This window comes from Cervus canadensis, chromosome 25, assembly GCF_019320065.1.
Source record: "Cervus canadensis isolate Bull #8, Minnesota chromosome 25, ASM1932006v1, whole genome shotgun sequence".
In the NCBI taxonomy this organism is placed as follows: Eukaryota; Metazoa; Chordata; class Mammalia; order Artiodactyla; family Cervidae; genus Cervus; species Cervus canadensis.
Window position 1 is genome coordinate 30,748,175 of NC_057410.1, and position 21,731 is coordinate 30,769,905.

Below are 21,731 nucleotides of genomic sequence, written 5' to 3' on the forward strand. Positions count from 1 at the left end.
GTAAGTCCCAGAATATTTGGCAACTGGCAGAATCACTTATAGTATATGAAACTGCTATTATTCATATAAAGTAGAACCAAGTTTTTCCTCAGGACCAAAAATAAATTTCCTTAGATTACTGGAAAAAAAAGAAATCCCCTTTGGTATACAAAAATTTACTCATTTGAAGTGCTAAGTTACAAGAATTCAATGTGTTTCTTAACTCCAAAGGCATACTAGATTCATAATTTCCTTTCTAGGATAGTAGCACAGAGTTTTCCTACATTTTCCTCAAATAACATCTGTAAACTATGTCAGTGCATAGGAGCTACAGGTAGTAAAAAACAATATACTCTTGAAAATATCACTCTTTAAAAAATGTAGTCACAACACAAAACAGATGAAATTGAGACAATCTGGAAAGCAACCTCTTAGGAGGTAGTTTGTAAATAAAGTATTACGGAGATAAGGATGCTTTCCAGGAAGTCAACAGGATGTTTCATAATCTTATTATGTGGAGAGCGTACAGCTTCAGGCTAGAAATTAGCAGCGTCATGACTTACTGATGTCAATGGCACCCATTAGCTCTAGGGAAACTGATAAAAGAAAAAACTTTTTTATAAAATTGGGGATGAGGCCTTGAACTAAAGAGATCCCACTTTGATATCATCTCTTTTAGTTGCAACAACAGAAAAAGATGAATACACAAAAAATTAAAAGGATAATTCCTAAAAAGGTGCAATGTTTTTCTTTACAAGATCATTAAGAAATCTTAAAATCAAGATACTGAATACACATACAAACAAAGACACGTGTTATAACCCAAGTACTTTTGAAACCATATTTTAGTTCCAAACCCCAGTACACATCAATTTCATGAATTCAACTTTTTTTATTCAGAACGTGTATCTTTAAGACTGGTATAAACAAAAATAAAATACAAACAACTTGTTATTGACATAATAGCTGCAGTTATTAACTGCGAGAATACAGTAAAAAGGAGCCTTACTAAATGTTAATGTTCTTGCAACAGAATTATCCCAGTCATTTTATGGTAGTAAATTCTGGCAAGAAATGATAAATTCATTTGTTATTAAAGATATTTAAAGAGTTTCCAAGATCAATCAGTCATGCTGCAAATAAAACAGCAATTTATTCAAGAGAGCCCTTACCTTTCTCATTCTCCTAAAAGGTCTGCCATTTATAGGTAACTAGTATTTCCAGATCAGTTGTTCAAACCCAGGTTCTTCCTATAAATTCACATCTTAGCTTTAAATACAGTAAACTTACATTCATTTTCCCTTTCCAGTGGAATATCTAGTCTTGAAGTTAAAACACTTTCACAAAAAAAGAATAATTTAAAATCCTTCATGTAAATCTTGGTTCTTACTTTTCTTCTACCTCATTTTCATTTTCTTGTATTATTTGCTCTTCCTCCTCATCACCAAAAGTCTGTTCCTGCATGGTGGTAAAGGAGAGAGATCTAGCAGCCACTTCTGCAGCGAGGCCAGCAGTGAAAGTGAAATCAGGGGACAGCTGTAGCTGTGCCAGCCTCTGCTTGATGGAGGGCTGTGATGAGACCCTGGGGGCTGGGTGGGCAGGGGCCAGGCCATCTACATCTGCCTGCGGAGACTCATCTTCACGCTCACACTGGTAATGTGCTCTTTCTTCAGCTCCTTGGAAGAAGACTTCATTTGCAGAATTGTCTTTATTTTTACCATCTAGAGGGTATTCACATAAATACTCAGTCCTACTACTTATTTCATTGTCAGCTGTAGAGGTTTTATTATTTTCCTCTTCAGTATCATTTTTACCAACTTTCCCCATATCTGAATCCACTGATGGTTCTGAATTACTTATGGGTTCCACTGGGTCTACAGGAGACAAGGATTTCAACACAGCTTCAAAGGAAAAAAAAAAAAAAGAAAGAAAAATAATAACTAAAAACCCAGCAATGATTTAAACTTTAATTTAAACTCCCAGCAGGTTTTTCTTATAAAGAATAAATAAAAGCTAAATAAAACTTTCTAGTAAATCAAAATAAATTTATAAAACCAGAGAACTTTGTAAGAGATAAAATACCTAAGACATGAAATGAGATGGGGTTTTGATAAATATTTTAAAACACCTCATGTATTCTCTTAATTCAAAACATTAAAGCAGTGTTTTCAAGGTGTGGCTCTTGAACCAACAGCATCAGTCAGCATCACCTAGGAATTTTTTAGAAATGAAAATTCTTCAGCTCCACCCCATACCAACTAAATCGGAAACTGAATGAGGACTGGCTATGGTTTTACAAGCCCTCTGCTGGATTCTGATGCACATTGAACTTTGAGAACCACTGAATAAAGAATAAGCAGCATGGTTTTCACCGATAGTATCATAGATGAAACACCTAAGAGTAATCCAGGTAATAATCCTATCATCATCAACACACACATATTTACAAGTTAAAACATCATGGAAAAAAAATACAACATACAATTCAACTCACTTGTCAACCACCTAATAAGACCCTGATGACAGTAAAGCCATAACTTCTACATATTTTAACGCCACAGAAAAATATAAAATAAAATAAAACCTGTATTCCATGTCAACTACTGTACAAAGCATAATACACAGATATTACATCCATACGGCAGAAGTTGTCCTTTCAAGGAAAATGAAGTTTTATTTAGCCCCTCTTGATGTTAGTAGGCAGTGGGTTGCTTGCTATGCAGTCTCTCCTCCCAGTATGAGGGGTTAGTACAATACAATATGTTATGAAGCATGACGGAAGAAAAAAAAGTGCGTCTTGAAGATCTGGCGTTTATTTTAAAAAATAATTTGTAAAACGTGTCCATTTCCAAGAAACAGATCCCTAAGCTGCAGTAACTCCACTAGAGAAGCAGCAACAACAGAAAAAAATGGCCACAGCAGGTTCCAGTGTAGAATTTCCCTCTCTAATTCCATTCGGACTTTACCCCTGTAGGCAGAGATGAAAACAACTCTGGAAGATGTACTGAAATTTTTCATGGGAAAAGCATTTTAAGGAATCAGCTTTTTACTTATTTTCATAAACTAAATTAGCATATGCCTTTTCAAATGTAAACTATCAAAAGCACATACCTGAAAAAGAGACATTTCTCTCACTGTTACATCGTTACCCATACTGTCAAGGGGATCGTTTTAAAGCCACATGAAACAAATACCAAACAATAAAAAAGGATACAGGTTTATATACAGTGCTATTTTCAGACTTTGCGTACAACTTTGTGTACAGTGTTAGCTGATAAATCTGTTAATTCTTAAAGAAAGCAACACATATTAGAAGTTGATTGATATTCCTGATTATTGTTAACTAAATGAGGGTGGGTAATCTGTATAATGCATCAACGAACTAGTATGTTAACACTATGTTAGAATAGAAACCTCCAGGACTATACGGATTTCTGTTTCTTGATCTATGTGCCGCGGATTCAACAGTAAACCATATCTTACTATCTACTTATTGAGTAATTTTCTAAATGAATACTGTGGGGGATAATAAAGCCCCTATTTAAGAACACTGTAATTTAATTCCAGAAACAAAAACAACAAAAAAAATAGAACAAACAGGAAACAATAGTGTCTAAAACCTAATACTCCCAATCTCTGATTTACGAAGGCCCAATATATGGACAAGCAGGTTGCAGGAACTCTGCTTTGTTGCTCAAGAAATCCTTTCATTTCACAACAGCGTCCCCTGCATATGAGGCTCTGTAGTACTGAGTGGAGAGGTGGCAGGACTGGAACAGTAAGAAGGGGACTCATGGAGGACAGACTGGTGGAGAGGAGAGCATTCCTGTGAAAGGGATCACCATGAACACTTTTCACTAATAAAAAGAGCAAGCTTGTAGAACCACTGTAATTAGATATAAGTAGAGGAAGATATCTATACTAGAAATAGTGGGGAATATAATCAAATATGGTAGACTCATGATGGAGAGGCTTGAAACCAGAAATAGGAGTTTATATTAAATACAATAAAAAAGGGGAAACTGCTGTAGGTTTTTAAGACAGAGAGCTATTATCTATGTGTTGTTTGAGAAAAATCTAATCAGTTTTCGAGGATAGACAGAAGCAAACCTAAAGGCTTAGCAGCTATCTTCAAGAATAGCTTAGAAGAAAAAGGTATTGAAAATGCAAGTCAGCTAAGACGCTATTATAATATGTGAGCATAAGCTTATAACTGTGTGTTAGTAGCTCAGTCATGTCCGACTCTCTGCAACCCAATGGATGGTAGCCCACCAGGCTCCTCTGTCTATGAAATTCTCCAGGCAAGAATACTGGAGTGGAGAGCCATTCCCTTCTCCAGTGGATCTTCCCAACCCAGGGATTGAACCCGGACCTCCTACATTGCAGGCAGATTCTTTACCATGAGAACCACAAGGGAAGCCCAACCTTACAAGGACCTGGGCTATAAAGGGGATCAATGGGAAGAAAGAAGGAGGACAAAATGAAGAAGGATATATCTGGACAAGGGAGGATGGGAGGGCCCCAAAGAAGAAAAGAGAATGATGAGGAACCTTCCAGAGTAATCTATACATTTCTAGCGAAAAAGAGAAAAGGAAGAGAAGGCAGTTGATTTTGAGGCTCCACATATACTAAAATAGAAGGGAAGTCCCACTCTACCTGCTTAGAAATCCAGAGGAATTAATTCTTGAATTAGGAATTAGCTAGTTTGATGATACTGTTGAGTACTAAGCTTCCCCTCTCTTCCTCCCCTGCTTCCTATGAAGTTCTAAAGAAAAGAAGGGTAGTTACATAAAGAGGTTCAAGGGTAATCTTAGGTATTACCAGTCATCCACTTTTGTACAAATCCAAAATGGAGACAGTGTGCACATAAGCATCTCTGCCTTCCATCTTCTAAAGTGTTCAAATCAATTATTATTTAGTAACCTAGTGATATAGCTAAGGGCCTAGTGTTTAATTCATTTGTTTCAACAGTGAACTGTTGTTAATTTTGTGTTATATTAAAAATTATAATTGAGAACAGGGTTTAGAATCTTGAACTCACTGAAACAAATTTAGTAGAAAAACAGAGTGATGAAAAAGTCTGACTTCATATTCCCAATCTGATTATATAGTAACTCTTTTATTGACCAAACTGGATTATATAATGACTCTTTTATTGATCAAATTGATTTTGTGTCTGAAAGACAAAGTACTATACTTACTAGTGGATCCCTAAAATGAACACCATAAGAATTCTGTGGCTAAGATTTACAGTTCAAGAAAAAAGAATCCCTTACATTGAAATAAACTTTTACTCTGAAGTCAGTGCTTACCATGATCACTAAACAGAAGCTGCTTCCACTTCTGCCTTTCTGCCTCTGATGCTTTAAATCCCAGCACAGATTTCAGTTCTTGGAGCACCCTCTTGGATTCTTCATGTTCACGCTTCTGTCTCTCTCTGTCTTCTTGAGACAAGTAATAAAAATCATCCTTTCTGAAATCAGTGTCCATATCAATATCATCTACATAAGCTTCTAACTCCTGAAAATGAATAAAAGAAAAAGCACGGTACTTCAAGCAGACAGTTTTCTAGTAGCATCCACTGACTTGAACCTATCGAACTCCAAGATTAAAAAAAATAAGGACTCTTGGCATAGGTCACTAAAGCACAATTTGCGCATACAAAGCAAACACAGATAAACTGAAAGCCTACTGAAACTTACTTGATATTAAACGGAGTTGTGGATAAGAAAGTTTAACAACTTCAGTCATTATTTTTCTACTCTGATACCATTCAATAGATCTAGTCAAGACTCAAGCTATTAGCTATGTCAAAGTCAATCAAAATTAGCGGGGCTGTTGGTTTACGGAGGTAGTCCGGTATGTTAGCTTTCTTTGGTAGACATTTGTGTTTCTCTCTGACTTTTCAGGAAGTTTGAACACTATTGCTAGGATTAGGGAACACCTCATCTGATGGTTCTCCTTATTTCTAAGGTGAAGGGTAGGATCCTTATTACTCAGCTGCTGTTGCAGTTATGGTTAAGGAAAATTATTTGGGATCCTCTAATCAGGCGTACGGAGAAGGCAATGGCACCCCACTCCAGTACTCTTGCCTGGAAACTCCCATGGACGGAGGAGCCTGGTGGGCTGCAGTCCACGGGGTCGCGAAGAGTCGGACACGACTGAGCGACTTCACTTTCACTTTTCACTTTCACACACTGGAGAAGGAAATGGCAACCCACTTCAGCGTTCTTGCCTGGAGAATCCCAGGGATGGAGGAGCCTGATAGGCTGCCGTCTATGGGGTCGCACAGAGTCAGACACGACTGAAGCAACTTAGCAGCAGCAGCAATCAGGTGTAACTGGGTCAGATCTGATTCAGAAGTTTGTGATAAAAGAAACAGGCATTTTAAGGAACCTATTCCGGCAAGGGTGGTGGCAGACCAAGTTTCTAGAGGTAGAGGTTCTGAATATAGTTTTCATTATTTAGCATGATGCAATGGTGTAGTGGCACCGGGTGTAGTGGCAATGTCTATACCCAGTGACTTAGCAGTGACGCTGCCACTGGAACAGTTCTTTTGAGTGACTTTGGCTGTGTACCCCAGCCTGCTTTAAGCTCATTATCTGGCCCTCTGAAATATTCTGTCAGCTAGCTAACGGTTTTAAATAAATTTCTTTGTAAAACTAAGTAGGGTTGGTCTCCCTTTGTAATTAAGAATACTGAATAAACAAAATGAACAAGAAAAGGAAGCTGCCTTCCTCAGAAGAAAAAGAACTCTTCTTCAGAAGAAAAAGAAGTCTTCTTCAGAATAAGCAATCTGTTGTCAATATCTAACTTAATCATCTAAAAAAGTATTTTTTAAAGTGAGATATAACATACATCTCAACGATCTGCACTTTTGGGCTTCCCTGGTGGCTCAGATGATAAAGAATCTGCCTGTAATGCAGGAGACCCAGGTTCAATCCCTGGGTTGGGAAGACCTCCTGGAGAAGGGAATGGCTACCCATTCCAGTATTCTTGCCTGGAGAATTCCATGGACAGAGGACCCTGGTAGGCTATAGTCCATGGGGTCGCAAAGAGACACAACCAAATATCTTTCACATAATATACATATATGCATTCAAATGCACAAATCTTAAGTGTAAAGGATTTTTACCTATGTACACATACTAGGAACCACTCTGATCAAGATAAAAACATTTCCAGCATCCCAGAAGGTACCTTTACCAATGTATTAATTTTTAATGCATTTTATCACTTTCGAGTATTTAAGAAATGGACAATTAGATATAAACAGGAAAATCTGCTGGTAGATTCAATGGATTAAAATTCAAGGCACTAAGAACTAATGATTTGATATAAATTCAATACACTGTGTTGTGATTTTTGAAGATCATTAGAAATATAAATTCAACAATTGTGCACAATTATTCAACAACTGTTCTGTGCTAAGTCGCTTCAGTCATGTCGAACTCTTTGCGACTCTACACTGTAGCCTGCCAGGCTCCTATGTCCATGGGATTTTCCAGGCAAGAATACTGGAGTGGGTTGTCATTTCCTTCTCCAGGGGATCTTCCTGACCTAGGGATTGAACCTGTGTCTCTTACAACTCCAGAATTTGCAGGCAGGTTCGTCACCACTAGCACCACCTGAGAAGCCCTAAAATGGGGTGCCATGCCTTCCTCCAGGGGATCTCCTCAAACCGGGATCGAATCCTGGATAATTTTAATTCAACAACTACCCATGTCAATTACAGAGAAAGGGAGGTAAGGTTTGTACACGAAACTCTTTAGAGGGAAAAAAAGCCATTTTCATCCTTACCTGCTCCTCAGGAATTGGATCTTCGTCTGCAATGTGTAGAGGAGGCTGTGTCAAAGGTACCACAGTGCAGCGTGGGTTCTCACACGCCATTTCAGGTTTACCTTAGAAAGGAACACAGAAATGAGTGAATATCTACCAAAGTTAATAAAGAGCACCATCTGTAGATTTATAATTTAAATAAACTCTTGGAGAAGAAAACCTGTTTTATCTCTTCCTTTTTCACCTTACCATAGTACTTGGCACACAGGAGGTACTCTAAATACTTGAACAATCAACTTTACTCATGGCATAGAAGCAGACTCAAGTCACACCATCATCACTCTTGCCTACGAAAAACAAACTTCAGTTCTGCACTGTACTTATACGATTTTATTTTCAGGAGAAATTAGGATTGGAAATGAGTTTCATAAGTAAAAGATTGAAAAGATTATCTCACGTGAGCTTAACTTCAATTAACTATTAAAAAACAGTGTTTGACATCTAATCTCGGGGTTATTTAGCCTCATATTCAGCTCTCTTTTATCATTATCTGTCTACTTTAAAGAAGTAGGGGTTAAGCCTCTAGATTTTTACCTTTCAAGACTATTGACAGATAAATGGTTTGGGTCAGAGTTGGGGGAGACTCTTGGCTAGTGTGGGCTGGTATGGTCAGAGCAATCTAGGCTAGCAGGGGAGAACTCTCAGTGGGTATAATCAGCAGAAATGTGACTTAGCCCAGTGTCAGGTGACTAGTTACATACAAAAGACTGCGTAAATAAGTAAATATAGTGAAACTAATGACAATCAAGCTACTCATTATCACAAAAGGGAAGAACAAATACAGAGAAGGGGGAGGCCAGAATAAACTATGTGGTACTGACACTGAATTGGAGGTACTGGTATGAACGCGTGGCTTATAACATATATGGACGGATAGATATACAAACAGAGACAGATGTGTGTGTACATGTTTGAGTTGTGTGTGTGCTCAGTTGTGTGCAACTCTTTTGTGACCCGATGGACTATAGCCTACACATGTGTATCTGCAGATGTATTCCACAGTTCTGTACACTGACAAGTGGTAAAAGCAGTAATATCCCAGAGGCCATGAGCATCCCTAGCACTTAAGATCTTGGTTTCTAAAGGTCATTTTCCATTAAAAAGAATGAGGCTTCTTGGAGACAAGGCAGATGTTAGGGCCGGAGGCAAGGAAAGTATGAGACAAAGTCAACAAGTGCTCAAAGAATGATGGTGATAGGAACCACCTTGAATGGGCTCCCTCTGGTCGAACTATGGACAACCTGAGCAACAATATAAAATAAAAGTAACTAATTATGATCTATTGAATAAAATAAGAATCCATACTAATATAAATGTGTAAATAAGTAGAAAGGGGGATGCTTAACCTTAAAATAGTGTCAACTAGTAAGTGTAGGTGGAAAACGGAATTAGAAAATTACCATTTGGCAACCACCACAGCAATATTCAATTGAAGCAAGAACTATCAATGGATGCTAAAAGTAGTGGGTGAAAACAATTAAGCTAATTTATTCACTTTTTGATACACAATTTTATGAGTTTAGATAAAGTCATGTAATCACCATTACCACTGATTACCATACAGGATAGTCTTATCATCTCAAAACATCTATTTAATGCTGCCTCTTTATACCCTATTCCTCAATATCCAACTCCTAGTAATCACTGATATGTTTCTTATTTCTGTTAAACTTTATCATTTTGAGACTGTCCTATAAATGGAGTCACACAGTATGCAGTGATTTGAGCCTAACCTCTGCTGATTAGCATAGTGCATCCTCCATCTTACTGACAGAGCAGTGGTAGTTCATTTCTTTTTTATTTTTGAGTAGTATTCCCTTGTATGGATGTATGTAACGATTTATGTATTCATCAGCTGAAGGACCTTGGGTTATTTCCTGATTCTGCTGGTATACTGTGGGTATGCAGAAGAATGTCTGATTTTTAAAAATATGAACAGAAGTACTTAGGGGCAATGGGATTTCATGTCTGTTTCTTAACTCAAATGGTTTAGAATAATACCACCAAGAGAATTTATAGACAATACACACACAAATGTGGTAGAATGTAAAAAACTGGGGAATCTGGAATTAAGGGGTACTTAAAATTATTCTTGTGTCCTATAATTTTGAAATAATTAAAATAAAAAGATATAGCTAACTAAAGCACCTGTTTCTTAAAAAATTTAAACCAACAATTTTATTTCAAGTTGTGTATCCAAGGCTATGATGGGCATTTTAGTGAGAAAAGTTTCTGAATACTTGTACCTTAGTTCATATCATTACCACCTATGAGCATATCAAGAAATGACTTCTCACCTGCCCAATGAATTGAGACTGCTTTAACAATCATGTTCAAGCGACTAAGATTCAGTATCTTATGGTATGCTAAGCGAGGCATGAGTGGGATGCATCTAACACCCACTGGTCTCCTGAGTGTTTCTATTTATAAAAAACACACCCGAAAGCTCAAGAGTTGTCATCTAAAAAAGTTTAATATGCATAAATATTTGCACATATTAAAAACCCTTGGCAAATCTATCTTTTGGAGAAAGAATTATTCACCGTTTATATTTGAGGAAATCTACAGATAGTATATCAGTAATTAGCTTGTTTACATTTCCTTTGAAAAATGCTAATACTTTCACTATCTAAGGACTTGTTCAGTCTGCTCAAGACAGTAAACAAAGTATTACAGATCTAGCTATAAACAAAACAATGACTTAACAGGATGATAAAGCATTACTCACCTTTGGCAACAATACAATTTTTTATTTTTTAATTGAAGGATAATTGCTTTACAGAATTTTGTTGTTTTCTGTCAAACATCAACATGATCAGCCATAGGTGTACATATGTCCCCTCCCTCTTAACATCATAATAAAGTTCCAAGGAATAAACATGGTATTGACTTACAGCACAAGTTTAAAGATAAATATGCCAAACATTTACAATTAAATTAGTGAAGTTAACGAAGTATTTTATCTTAAAAGTAAATTCAATTTCTGGTCCCTGACTATCAAAACTCATTATTACCCTAACTGGAAAAGAGTTTCTGGAATTTCTAATAATTGAATAATACTATTAAAATCTATTTTTTTAATTAAAATTTTAAAAAAGGAACTATATGATTCAGGGAAACTTCAAATCATATTCATTTTTTATTTACAAAAATAAGAGCCAACACTTTATATTCAGTGTCAATTTGCACATATAAGTTCACCTTTTTTTTTTTAGACAACTAGGAAATTTTATCAAGTCAGTTTTATCATGGAGACAAGAAGTAAACGTGATAAAGCCCTGCTGGGGAGTAAGGACGTCTGCCAAGTGTATGCAAAGGAACTGTCTCATAGGTACCTTTTTTATCTGTATTTCTTCGCAGCAATTTGTCCACTTGAGAAATGGCCTCTTCCCAGCAATTGTTGCTTGCTTGAACATGGGGCTGAATTAACTTTAATTTCTGTTCTAGGATTTGATAAGCTTCTGACACTAGTTCTTGTGTTTCTTTAGTACAGACAAGCTTTTCAAGTTCATCCTCAAGAATTATTACCCTGAGTAATAAAGAAAAACAGAAACAGATTTCTAAACTATGAAACAAAATGTATAATTCACAAAGTTTATTTTAAAAAAAGTTTGTAAGATGAAAAAAAGTTCTGAATGTGGTAGGTGGTGATGGTTGCACAACAATATATATGTACTTAATGCCACTTACCTGTAGCTTAAAAATGGTTAAGTGGTAAATTTTACATTATATACATTTTATCAGTTTTAAAAAAAGTTTATAAACAGTATCATATATTTCTTCAACAAATATTTCTTGCATATATACTAGGCATTTTTACAAACTAAAAAGATAAGTTAAACCTATTTCCTACTTATAAGAAACTTAAATCACATCAGAGAAGTGATACAAATATAATATTATAAAAAATTAAAACTAACATTTTATTTCCAATTTAAAGATGAAAAATTAGGTGTAGAGAGTTGAAGAAACTTGCCCAGGTCATACAGCTGGTAAACGGTAAAGCTGGGTTACATTCAGGAACAAAATGACAGAGAAAGCTGGGGTTAAAATAATTCAGAAGAGGAGCAAGTTACTGTGCTAAGGAAGAGGTACTTCTGAGGTAGTACTGAAGGATGGAGAAAACCTGAGCACGTACAGAAGATGAAGGAGGTCATTCTAGATGGTATGGGAAATAGCCTTCATACAGTTTGGCTGGCCTGAGGTAAAGGAGTGAGAAATAAAGAGCAGACTGCAGTCAGTTTACAGCAAACCCTTTCTGCAAAATGTTTTATACAGACTTCAGTCTAAGCTGCTACACTCACTCCAAATCCAGGGAAATTTTTCAGATAAGTAAGAAAGCAAATATAAGGCTCAGAAACATTCATCTGGCAGCAGGCACACCACAGACCAGGATAACACTTACAGAGTTAATGTCCTCCTGTAGGCAAGTGAGAGTGGGAACGGCAAATGGGACAAGCCAGAGGGAGGAATGAAGCGCAGTAAGGTTTTAGATAACACTTTTCAAAGCTGTGTGTGGCAGTGCTAAAGAGCAAATCAGATGTGATGCTTTGTGACTGGACTGCTCTCTAATTAAAGTATTTTGAAGGGTGATAACAGTAGCATACATGAAATCTTTCATTTTTTATCAGGAAACATATCTCCCATGTATTTTCCTTAATCCCTGGCTAAGGTACAAAGCCCTTCTTTGTCATTTTCATGTCCATCCAGTGTAGTACTTTTTCTTCCCAAAGCATCTTCTTCATGCTAATGCATTTTATTACACCCTGTACATTTCTGATTCCATTGCCAACCATTAATTCTTGATAGACCCTGGTTTGCCTACCACACCCTGAAATCCACTGAAATCTTGTTTTCCTCTCATGATGATCCACCTTTTGCCACCCACTCAAATGGACAGCCTTCTCCCCCATATTCCCAGTGGGAAATAGCTTTCTTAGAGCAGCAACAACAGACCAACGGAACATCGCCGCCTCATAGTTCCTTAATTGTTCCCTATGCCTCAACCTTTTCATAGTATTATATACCTATCTCAGACCTTGAATTGATGGTTAATAACTTATCTTTTTAAAATGTCTTTCTGACCTTAATTTCCTATCTGTGTACATCACATCCTTCTTTACTCTGGTAAATTAGCCTTTTGATTTCACTGAGACTTCAAGTCCTTTTGATGCATTTTCTTATCTTTGAAAATCAACTGCTGCCCTCCCCCTTCCACATCTTGCTTGGTATCCAGGATCAAGTACATCACCTACAATCTTCTCAACTCATTAAATTCCTCTGACCTTCCCCTGATTACAACACAACATGAACCAACTCATTCATTGATCCAGTCCTATACTATGAGTATCTGTTATAGAAAAATTTCACTGAAATGACTGGACACTGCATTTTACTAAGGTGCAGGACTAACAATACCATGCGAAGTAGAAGATCAACAAATATAAACTATGGATCCTACATTTTACTATTCAAGTGGGGCCAAAAAACTTGTTCTATGCTATAGAAAAATGTCCAAACCTCTTATTCAGAAAAACAGCAATATGATACTCTTCAACTACATATAATAATACTTCACGGCTTTTGTCCTATCTTTCTAGGTTTTCTGTTGAAATAAAAAAAAGTAAAAACTAAAAAAAAAAGTAAAAACTATAAATGAATCCCCCAAATTACAGTACTAACAAATCAGTTTATTACATCTGTAGGTTGAAAGCATCCTTTAGGCTGCGTGTCTCAATTTTGTTGCTTCTTTTCAGCTAGGACACAAGCCAACAACCACAATGGCACAAGAATGAAGCCTGCTAATCATGGGGGTGTTTCCTTACATGGCTTCTAAACTTACTCATTCAGTAATGCTTTCAGATGCAGCTGCAAGCTGCGTACTGCCGTGTGAACATTACTCAGTTCTCTTGACTTCTGCTGAGTTCTGGATAAACGCTGGGGTACCGACTGGTGCTGAGTTTCAAAGTACCGGTAGAACTCATAGCTGCGTTTAAGCTCTTCCAAACAGGCAGAATGAACATGAGGTAGACCTTGAGTCACATCAGATAAGATACGATGAGGCAAAAGTGCTGGAGTAAGTAACAGCCCAGGAGGTGAATTTGTTGTAGAAAGTAACAGGGCTAGCCGCCTAAAGAACTCTGAACTCTGTGCCACCCAGAGCTGAAACAGGACCTAAAAAGAAAAAAAAAAAGAAAAAAAGAACAAGATCAATAAAAAAATATTGGCCAATATTCAAAACAAACTACAAATTTATTTATCTTAACTTCTGGATTAAACTTTTCACTTTATCCTAAGTAATGAATATAGCAGAGTTTGAACTAACTCTAAGAGTAGCAAAGAATGCATGCATACATGCTAAGTCGCTTTTGTCATGTCCAACTCCTGTGATCCTATGGACCGTAGCTCACCAGGCCTCTCTGTCCAAGGGATTCTCCAGGCAAGAATACTGGAGTGGTTTGCCATGACCTTCTCCAAGGGATCTTCCAGATCAAGGGATCAAACCCACATCTCCTTTGGCTCCTGCACTGGAAGCGATTCTTTACCATTAGCGAGAACTGAGAAGCCCATGTTATATCAAATTATGTAGTCATGGCACATACAAACTTCTGATCCTATAGCAGCTTATACCAGTTTATAATTTAAGTGTAATTCTGTCCTAAAAGAGAAATGCTGATGGAATGAGACACACCTAATTAGAAATGAATGTTCTTTGATGAATTATTTTTTTTTAAATGTATACAAAGGAGAAACGGAGAGAGCATGAATGATGGATCTGTATAAGTCCAAAGAAATAAGTCATTGATGGATCCAGTTTGGGGTTCAAAATTATACCAATATTTTGGCCTAGGAAATAGCTAAGAAATAACATAAAAATCAGTTCCAGAGTGATCATACTCAGGAATGTCTGGCATGAGAAACTACAACAACCATTCTTGAAAGATACACCTTGATCCTGGCAGCAAAGGATTCCTAGAAATAGTTCTGTTCAAGAGGACAATATCAAACATACAAATACAATCTAGTGTGAAAATGAGTTAGCAAATAACAGAGAGGATTGAACCACTTTGGATAATATAGATTCTAGTTTTTTATAAACATGAAAAAGGACATTATTTAAACTGGTATATTAAATGAATTTTAAAATTATGCAAATAATGAATTAAGGTAATTTAATGTAAACCTATTTTACTATTAACATTTTTTTTAATAAGCAAGGTCAAAATTCCAAATCACTAAAGATACACTAACAATTCTTAAATATAAATACATGCTATTGCAGAAGTCGGACCTAACCATTAAATTTTATCACTAAAATAATTTTCCTGGAAATTCCCTGGTGGTCTTGCACCGTTTTTGTGCTTTTACTGCTGTGGCCAAGGTTCAATCCCTGGTTGGGAAACTAAGATCCCACAAGTTGTGCAGTGTGGCCCCCCCACCCCCAATTTTTCTTTATCCCTTAATTTGTTCATTCAATAAGTGTTTTCTGAGCATCTATGATGTGCCAAGCAGTATTATAGGTTATAGTATTATAGGATATAGAAAAATATCCCTGCCCTGATGGAGCTTTTGTTCAAGTAGTTGGGCAATAGATATTAACAAGTAAAAGATAAGTTTCTTGGCTTACGGGGTATGGGGAGGATATAGCAGAGAAGGGGAACAGCAAATGTGCGTTTGTGTGTGTATATGTGAGGGGAAGAGGAAGGAGAGAAAAGCAGAGGGATACAATAAGCAAGGGGGAGACTGTGTAATTGGATTTTTACTCTAAGAGAAACGGGGAGCTACTGAATGTTTCTAAGCATTAGTTATATGATTCAAGTTAAGCTTTAACAAGATCATTCTGGCTGCTGTGTTGATAGATAATAGGGAGGTGAGCAGAAGACAGGAGGTTACTGCAATAATGCAGGTTGGTGTTAACAAGGTACCTTGCAGATAATGAGGAGTGGGTAAGAGGCAGTTCAGTTCAGTTCAGTTCAGTCGCTCAGTCGTGTCCGACTCTTTGCGACCCCATGGACTGAAGGCTTCCTTGTCCACCACCGACTCCTGGAGTTTACTCAAACTCATGTCCATCAAGTTGGTGATGCCATCCAACCATCTCATCCTCTGTCGCCCCCTTCTCCTCACGCCTTCAATCTTTGCCAGCATCAGGGTCTTTTCAAATGAGTAAGTTCTTCACATCAAGTGGCCAAAGTATTGGAGTTTCAGCTTCAGCATCAGTCCTTCCAATGAGTATTCAGGACTGATTTCCTTTAGGATGGACTGGTTGGATCCTCTTGCAGTCCAAGGGATTCTCAAGAGTCTTCTCCAACACCACAGCTCAAAAGCATCAATTCTTTGGTGCTCAGCTTTCTTTATAGTACAACTCTCACATCCATACATGACTACTGGAAAAACCAGAGCTTTGATTACACGGACCTTTGTTGGCAAAGTAATGTCTCTGCTTTTCAACATGCTGTCTAGGTTGGTCACAGCTTTTCTTCCAAGGAGCAAGCATCTTTTAATTTCATGGCTGCAATCACCATCTGCAGTGATTTTGGAGCCCCGCAAAGACAAAGTCTGGCACTGTGTCCACTGTTTCCCCATCTATTTGCCATGAAGTGATGGGACCAGATGCCAGGATCTTAGTTTTCTGAATGTTGAGATTTAAGCCAATTTTTTCACTCTCTTCTTTCATCAAGAGGCTCTCTAGTTCTTCTTTGCTTTCTGCCATAAGGATGGTGTCATCTGCACATCTGAGGTTATTGATATTTCTCCCAGCAATCTTGATTCCAGCTTGTGCTGGACTCCAGCCCAGTATTTCTCATGATGTACTCTGCATATAAGTTAAATCAGCAGGGTGATAATATACAGCCTTGACGTACTCCTTTCCCAATTTGGAACCAGTCTGTTGTTCCATGTTCAGTTCTAATTGTTGCTTCCTGACCTGCATACAGATTTCTCAGGAGGCAGGTCAGGTGGTCTGGTATTCCCATCTCTTGAAGAACTTTCCAGTTAGTTGTGATCCACACAGTCAAAGTCTTCAGCATAGTCAATAAAGCAGAAGTAGATGTTTTTCTGAAATTCTCTTGCTTTTTCGATGATCCAACTGATGTTGGCAATTTGATCTCTGGTTCCTCTGCCTTTTCTAAGTCCAGCTTGAACATTTGGAAGTTCACAGTTCAACTTCACAGGTAACGTACTGTTGAAGCCTGGCTTGGAGAATTTTGAGCATTACTTTACTAGCATGTGAGATGAGTGCAATTGTGCAATAGTTTGAGCATTCTTTGACAATGCCTTTCTTTGGGATTGGAATGAAAACTGAGCTTTTCCAGTCCTATGGCCACTGCTGAGTTTTCCAATTTTCTCGCATATTGACTGCAGCATTTTCACAGCATCATCTTTCAGGGTTCGAAATAGCTCAACTGGAATTCCATCACCTCCACTAGCTTTGTTCATAGTGACGCTTCCTAAGGCCCACTTGACTTCTCATTCCCAGATGTCTGGCTCTAGGTGAGTGATCGTATCATTGTGATTTCTAGGTCATGAAGATCTTTTTTGTATAGTTCTTCTGTGTATTCTTGGCACCTCTTCTTAATATCTTCTGTTTCGTCCATACCATTTCTGTCTTTTATTGAGCTCATGTTTGCATGAAATGTTCCCTTGGTATCTCTAATTTTCTTGAAGAGATCTCTAGTCTTTCCCATTCTGTTGTTTTCCTCTATTTCTTTGCATTGATCACTGAGGAAGGCTTTCTTATCTCTCTTTGCTATTCTTTGGAACTCTGCATTCAAATGGGTATATCTTTCCTTTTCTCCTTTGCCTTTTGCGTCTCTTCTTTTCACAGCTATTTGTAAGGGCTTCTCCTGTCTGAGGAGGCCTTACAAATTTGCCTTTTTTGCATTTCTTTTTCTTGGGCATGGTCTTGATCCCTGACTCCTGTACAATGTCATGAACCTCCGTCCACAGCTTCAGGCACTCTATGAGATCTAATCTTGAATGTATTTGTCATTTCCACTGTATAATCATAAGGGATTTGATTTCGATCATACCTGAATGGAATGGTTTTCCCTACTTTCTTCAATTTAAGCCTAAATTTGGCAATAAAGAGTTCATGATCTGAGCCACAGTCAGCTTCTTGTCTTGTTTTTGCTGACTGTATAGAGCTTCTCCATCTTTTGCTGCAAAGAATATAATCAATCTGATTTCAGTGTTGACCATCTGGTGATATCCATGTGTAGTGTCTTCTCTTGTGTTGTTGGAAGAGGGTATTTGCTATGACCAGTGCGTTCTCTTGGCAAAACTTTATTAGCCTTTCCCCTACTTTATTCTTACTCCAAGGCCAAATTTATCTGTTACTCCAGGTATTTCCTGACTTCTACTTTTGCATTCCAGTCCCCTATCATGAAAAGGACATCTTTTTTGGGTGTAAGTTCTAGAAGGTTTTGTAGGTCTTCATCGAACCATTCAACTTCAGTAAGAGGTAAGCAGAGGGCAAACTCTGGATACATACAGAATGGACAGAATCTCTTGACAGATGGTTTATGAGTAAAAGTGTTAACAAGGCTGATTCTAGGGTTTCAGATTCTAGTTATTTCAGACAACTAAAAAATCAAGTTGGCATAGCTTATTGCCCTAAAAAAAAGATGATTATCTAATCATTGCCCTGTTATCCAATTAAACCAAAACTCAGAAATACACAGTATTTCTTGTTTGTTCTTTGAATAAGGGAAGCTGCTCTGGATGAGGGGATAAGCATAGTTTACGGGCAATTAGAAAATGCTGTTTTAAAGCATTATCAGGCAGTCCCCTGCAGTCAATCGGTCAGGACTTGGCACTTTCACTGCTGAGGCCCTGGTTCGATCCCTGGTCAGTGAACTAAGATCCTGCAAGCCAAGCAGCAAGATGGAAAAAAAAAAGGATTTTCACAAAATGTAGACTTGCTTTTTAAAGCAGGAAATATACTCTTTATAATAATTTTACAAAAAACTAATTAGAATTTTGAACTAAGGAAAAAACAGGGGTAAGGACTTGGTACTAGATATTTCACATATGTCTCTCCTCAGGATACAGTTAGGAAGTTTCTTTCCGCAGCATTTGCTATTGCTAAGCTCTCCTGAACACCAGACTACCTTACTTGCCTCTTGAGAAATCTGTATGTAGATCAAGAAGCAACAGTTGGAACTGGACATGAAACAATGGACTGGTTCCAAATTGGGAAAGGAGTACGTCAAGGCTTGTATGTCACCCTGCTTATTTAACTTGTATGCAGAGTACATCATGAGAAATGCCAGGCTGGATGAAGCACAAGCTGGAATCAAGATTGCTGGGAGAAAGATCAATAACCTCAGACATGCAGATGACATCACACTTATGGCAGAAAGTGAAGAGGAACTCAAGAGCCTCTTGATGAAAATGAAAGACGAGAGCAAGAAAGTTGGCTTAAAACTCAACATTCAAAGACTAAGATCACGGCAACCGGTCCCATTACTTCATGGCAAACAGATGGGAAAACAATGGAAACAAGTGACAAACTTTATTTTCGTGGGCTCCAAAATCACTGTAGATGGTGACTGCAGCCATGAAATTAAAAGACACTTGCTTTTATGGAAGCAAGCACCTTGGAAGAAAAGCTGTGGCAAACCTAGACACCCTACTAAAAAGCAGAGACATTACTTTGCTGATAAAGGTCCATATAGTCAAAGCTATGGTTTTTCCAGTAATCTGGCATGGATGTGAGAGTTGAACCATAAAGAAGGTTGAGTGCCGAAGAATTGATGCTTCTGAACTGTGGTGCTGGAGAAGACTCTTGAGAGTCCCTTGGACTGCAATGAGATCAAACTAGTCAGTCAAAGGAAATCAGTCCTGAATATTCTTTGGAAGGACTGATACTGAAGCTAAAGCTCCAATACTTTGACCACCTGATGCAAAGAACTGACTCATTAGAAAAGACCCTGATGCTGGGAAAGATTGAAGGCTAGAGAAGAAGGGGACAACAGAGAATGAAATGGTTGGATGGCATCACCAACTGGATGGATATGAATTTGAGCAAACTCCAGGAGTTGGTAATTGACAGGGAAGCCTGGTGTCTGCAATCCATGGGGTCGCAGAGAACTGGACACTATTGAGTGACTGAAATGAACTGAAGTTCTCCTGAGAGAAGATATGCAAGCAATTGAAAAAACAAAACAAAACAAAACATATTTTCTTAAACAGACATAATGAAGATTACAAAGGAAAACAAAAGGATCTGATTTATTTGTAAACCATCTTTCACTATATATTTTTTTAAAGCTTTAATTAGTGTTGCTCTTTTGAGAAATAATTTTCTTTTAAAATTTAGCTTATAAAATTCACTTTGAAATTCTTTATCTGAATATAATGACAACTGAACAAGGTGGCCCTACACAGTTTTTGAATATTACAGGAAGTTTTAGCAGTTTATAAAGTAAATCTCGAGATAGGCCACTTTTCGAGTCTGATGTTCCTGGTAACAATGGAACACAATCACCAAGTTTAGTTATATATTAGTTATATGTCAAAATAAAACAAAATTAAAACACTAAAGTTTCATTTGTAAAATAACATAGGTAGGCAAAGAGGATCCAGCTACATCCTTCATCATAGTATGTGGAGGAGATAAGTGAACGCATCCCACATTTTAGAATAGGTCATGTCAGATGGAATTAAAAAAATCAGCTAACATTTATTAATCACTTACTCAGTCCCAGGCACTGGACTGGCAAATATTTAATTCTTTAATGATAAGCATTATCTCATTTTTATGAACACAGAAATGACTTGTTCAAGACCACATCAACAGTCAGATGGTAAGAGTCAAACATAGAAGTCTGACTCCTAGAGACCCACTTTTTCTCTTTGCTGCCTGTACTTGGACCAAATATAATCCAGGATTTAACAAGCTTTTTTAAAAGCATAGAAAAATAGGGAAATAACTGAGACACCTTTATGAGTAAAGAAAAAATTATTTAAAAAATAAAGAAATATGACCGTAATTCTGTCTCCAAATCCTTCTTAAAGAGTAACAGCTATTACCATTTTGGGTTAACCAAGCTTTGTTGTAGGTATTTTCTATGTTTTCTCATTTAATCTAAAACTGTGTAGGCAGGTATGATAATCCCTTTTTACAGCTTAGTAAATTCAAAGAATAACTCATTCAAGTCAAACAACTAGTCAATGTCAGGGCTAAAATGTAAACCCACATCTGCTTAATTCCAAAGTCCCTGATTTTTCATCATTAAGAATCTCCCGAACTGTCCTTTGAAAATAACTATTTCCATTCACAGAATAAAGCATGGCCATGGTATTGAATTTAGAAGTAAATGGAATTACCTATAGTGCAACCACCCTAAGAATAACTAATTGTATATTAGTATTTTCTCACAGTCTTTTTTAAAAACAGAGTTATGGTAATATTAAATATATATTTACTTATTCTGATTGTAGCACTGGTTTCTCCAAATTTTTACAAAGTCTTTATAAGCAAGTTGTAGCTATTATACAACGGTCCCTATTGGATTTAACATAATTCATACAACTATTCCTCTACTGCTGCACATTTAGGCAGTGTTCCATTTTTAACTATTATGAACAGAGCTAATAAGCAACTTGGTACATAAAGCTTTAAGATACTTGAAATAATTTCCTTAAGAAAGATTTGCATAAGTGGAATTATTGCTTCTATCATTTTTAAGGTATTTTAAATGTCAAAGTGCATTCTGAAACAAATTTTAAGGAACTTAAGGTAAACCAAAAAGAAAATTATTGTAGTGGCCTTGATAAGAATGATGGCAGCTATGACTAGAATGGTGGGAAATGACATGAAAATAAGGGAAAGAGTTTAAAATGTAGTTTAAAGGTGGAACCAGCACAGAAATCTACTGATAGCCTATATGTGAGGGGTAAAATGAGGGATA

The 21,731-nt window shown here is 37.1% G+C and overlaps 1 protein-coding gene across 12 annotated transcripts in view; it reads right to left on the reverse strand.

The window, feature by feature from the left end:
• Positions 1-851: 851 nt before the first annotated feature.
• The window catches only part of VEZT (vezatin, adherens junctions transmembrane protein), a 67,603-nt gene continuing 46,723 nt past the window's right edge, over positions 852-21,731 (reverse strand). For 10 of the 12 annotated variants that reach the window (XM_043446378.1, XM_043446377.1, XM_043446379.1 and 7 more), the window contains 5 exons: positions 13,661-13,992; positions 11,154-11,347; positions 7,780-7,880; positions 5,292-5,499; positions 852-1,880 (listed from right to left, as the gene is read on the reverse strand). In XM_043446378.1, the coding sequence (XP_043302313.1) occupies positions 1,366-1,880; positions 5,292-5,499; positions 7,780-7,880; positions 11,154-11,347; positions 13,661-13,992 (1,350 nt within the window). In that variant the 3' untranslated portion in view covers positions 852-1,365. Of the gene's footprint in view, positions 2,948-5,291; positions 5,500-7,779; positions 7,881-11,153; positions 11,348-13,660; positions 13,993-21,731 lie in introns of all 12 variants that reach the window. The other 2 variants (XM_043446388.1, XM_043446387.1) reach the window with 1 other exon arrangement.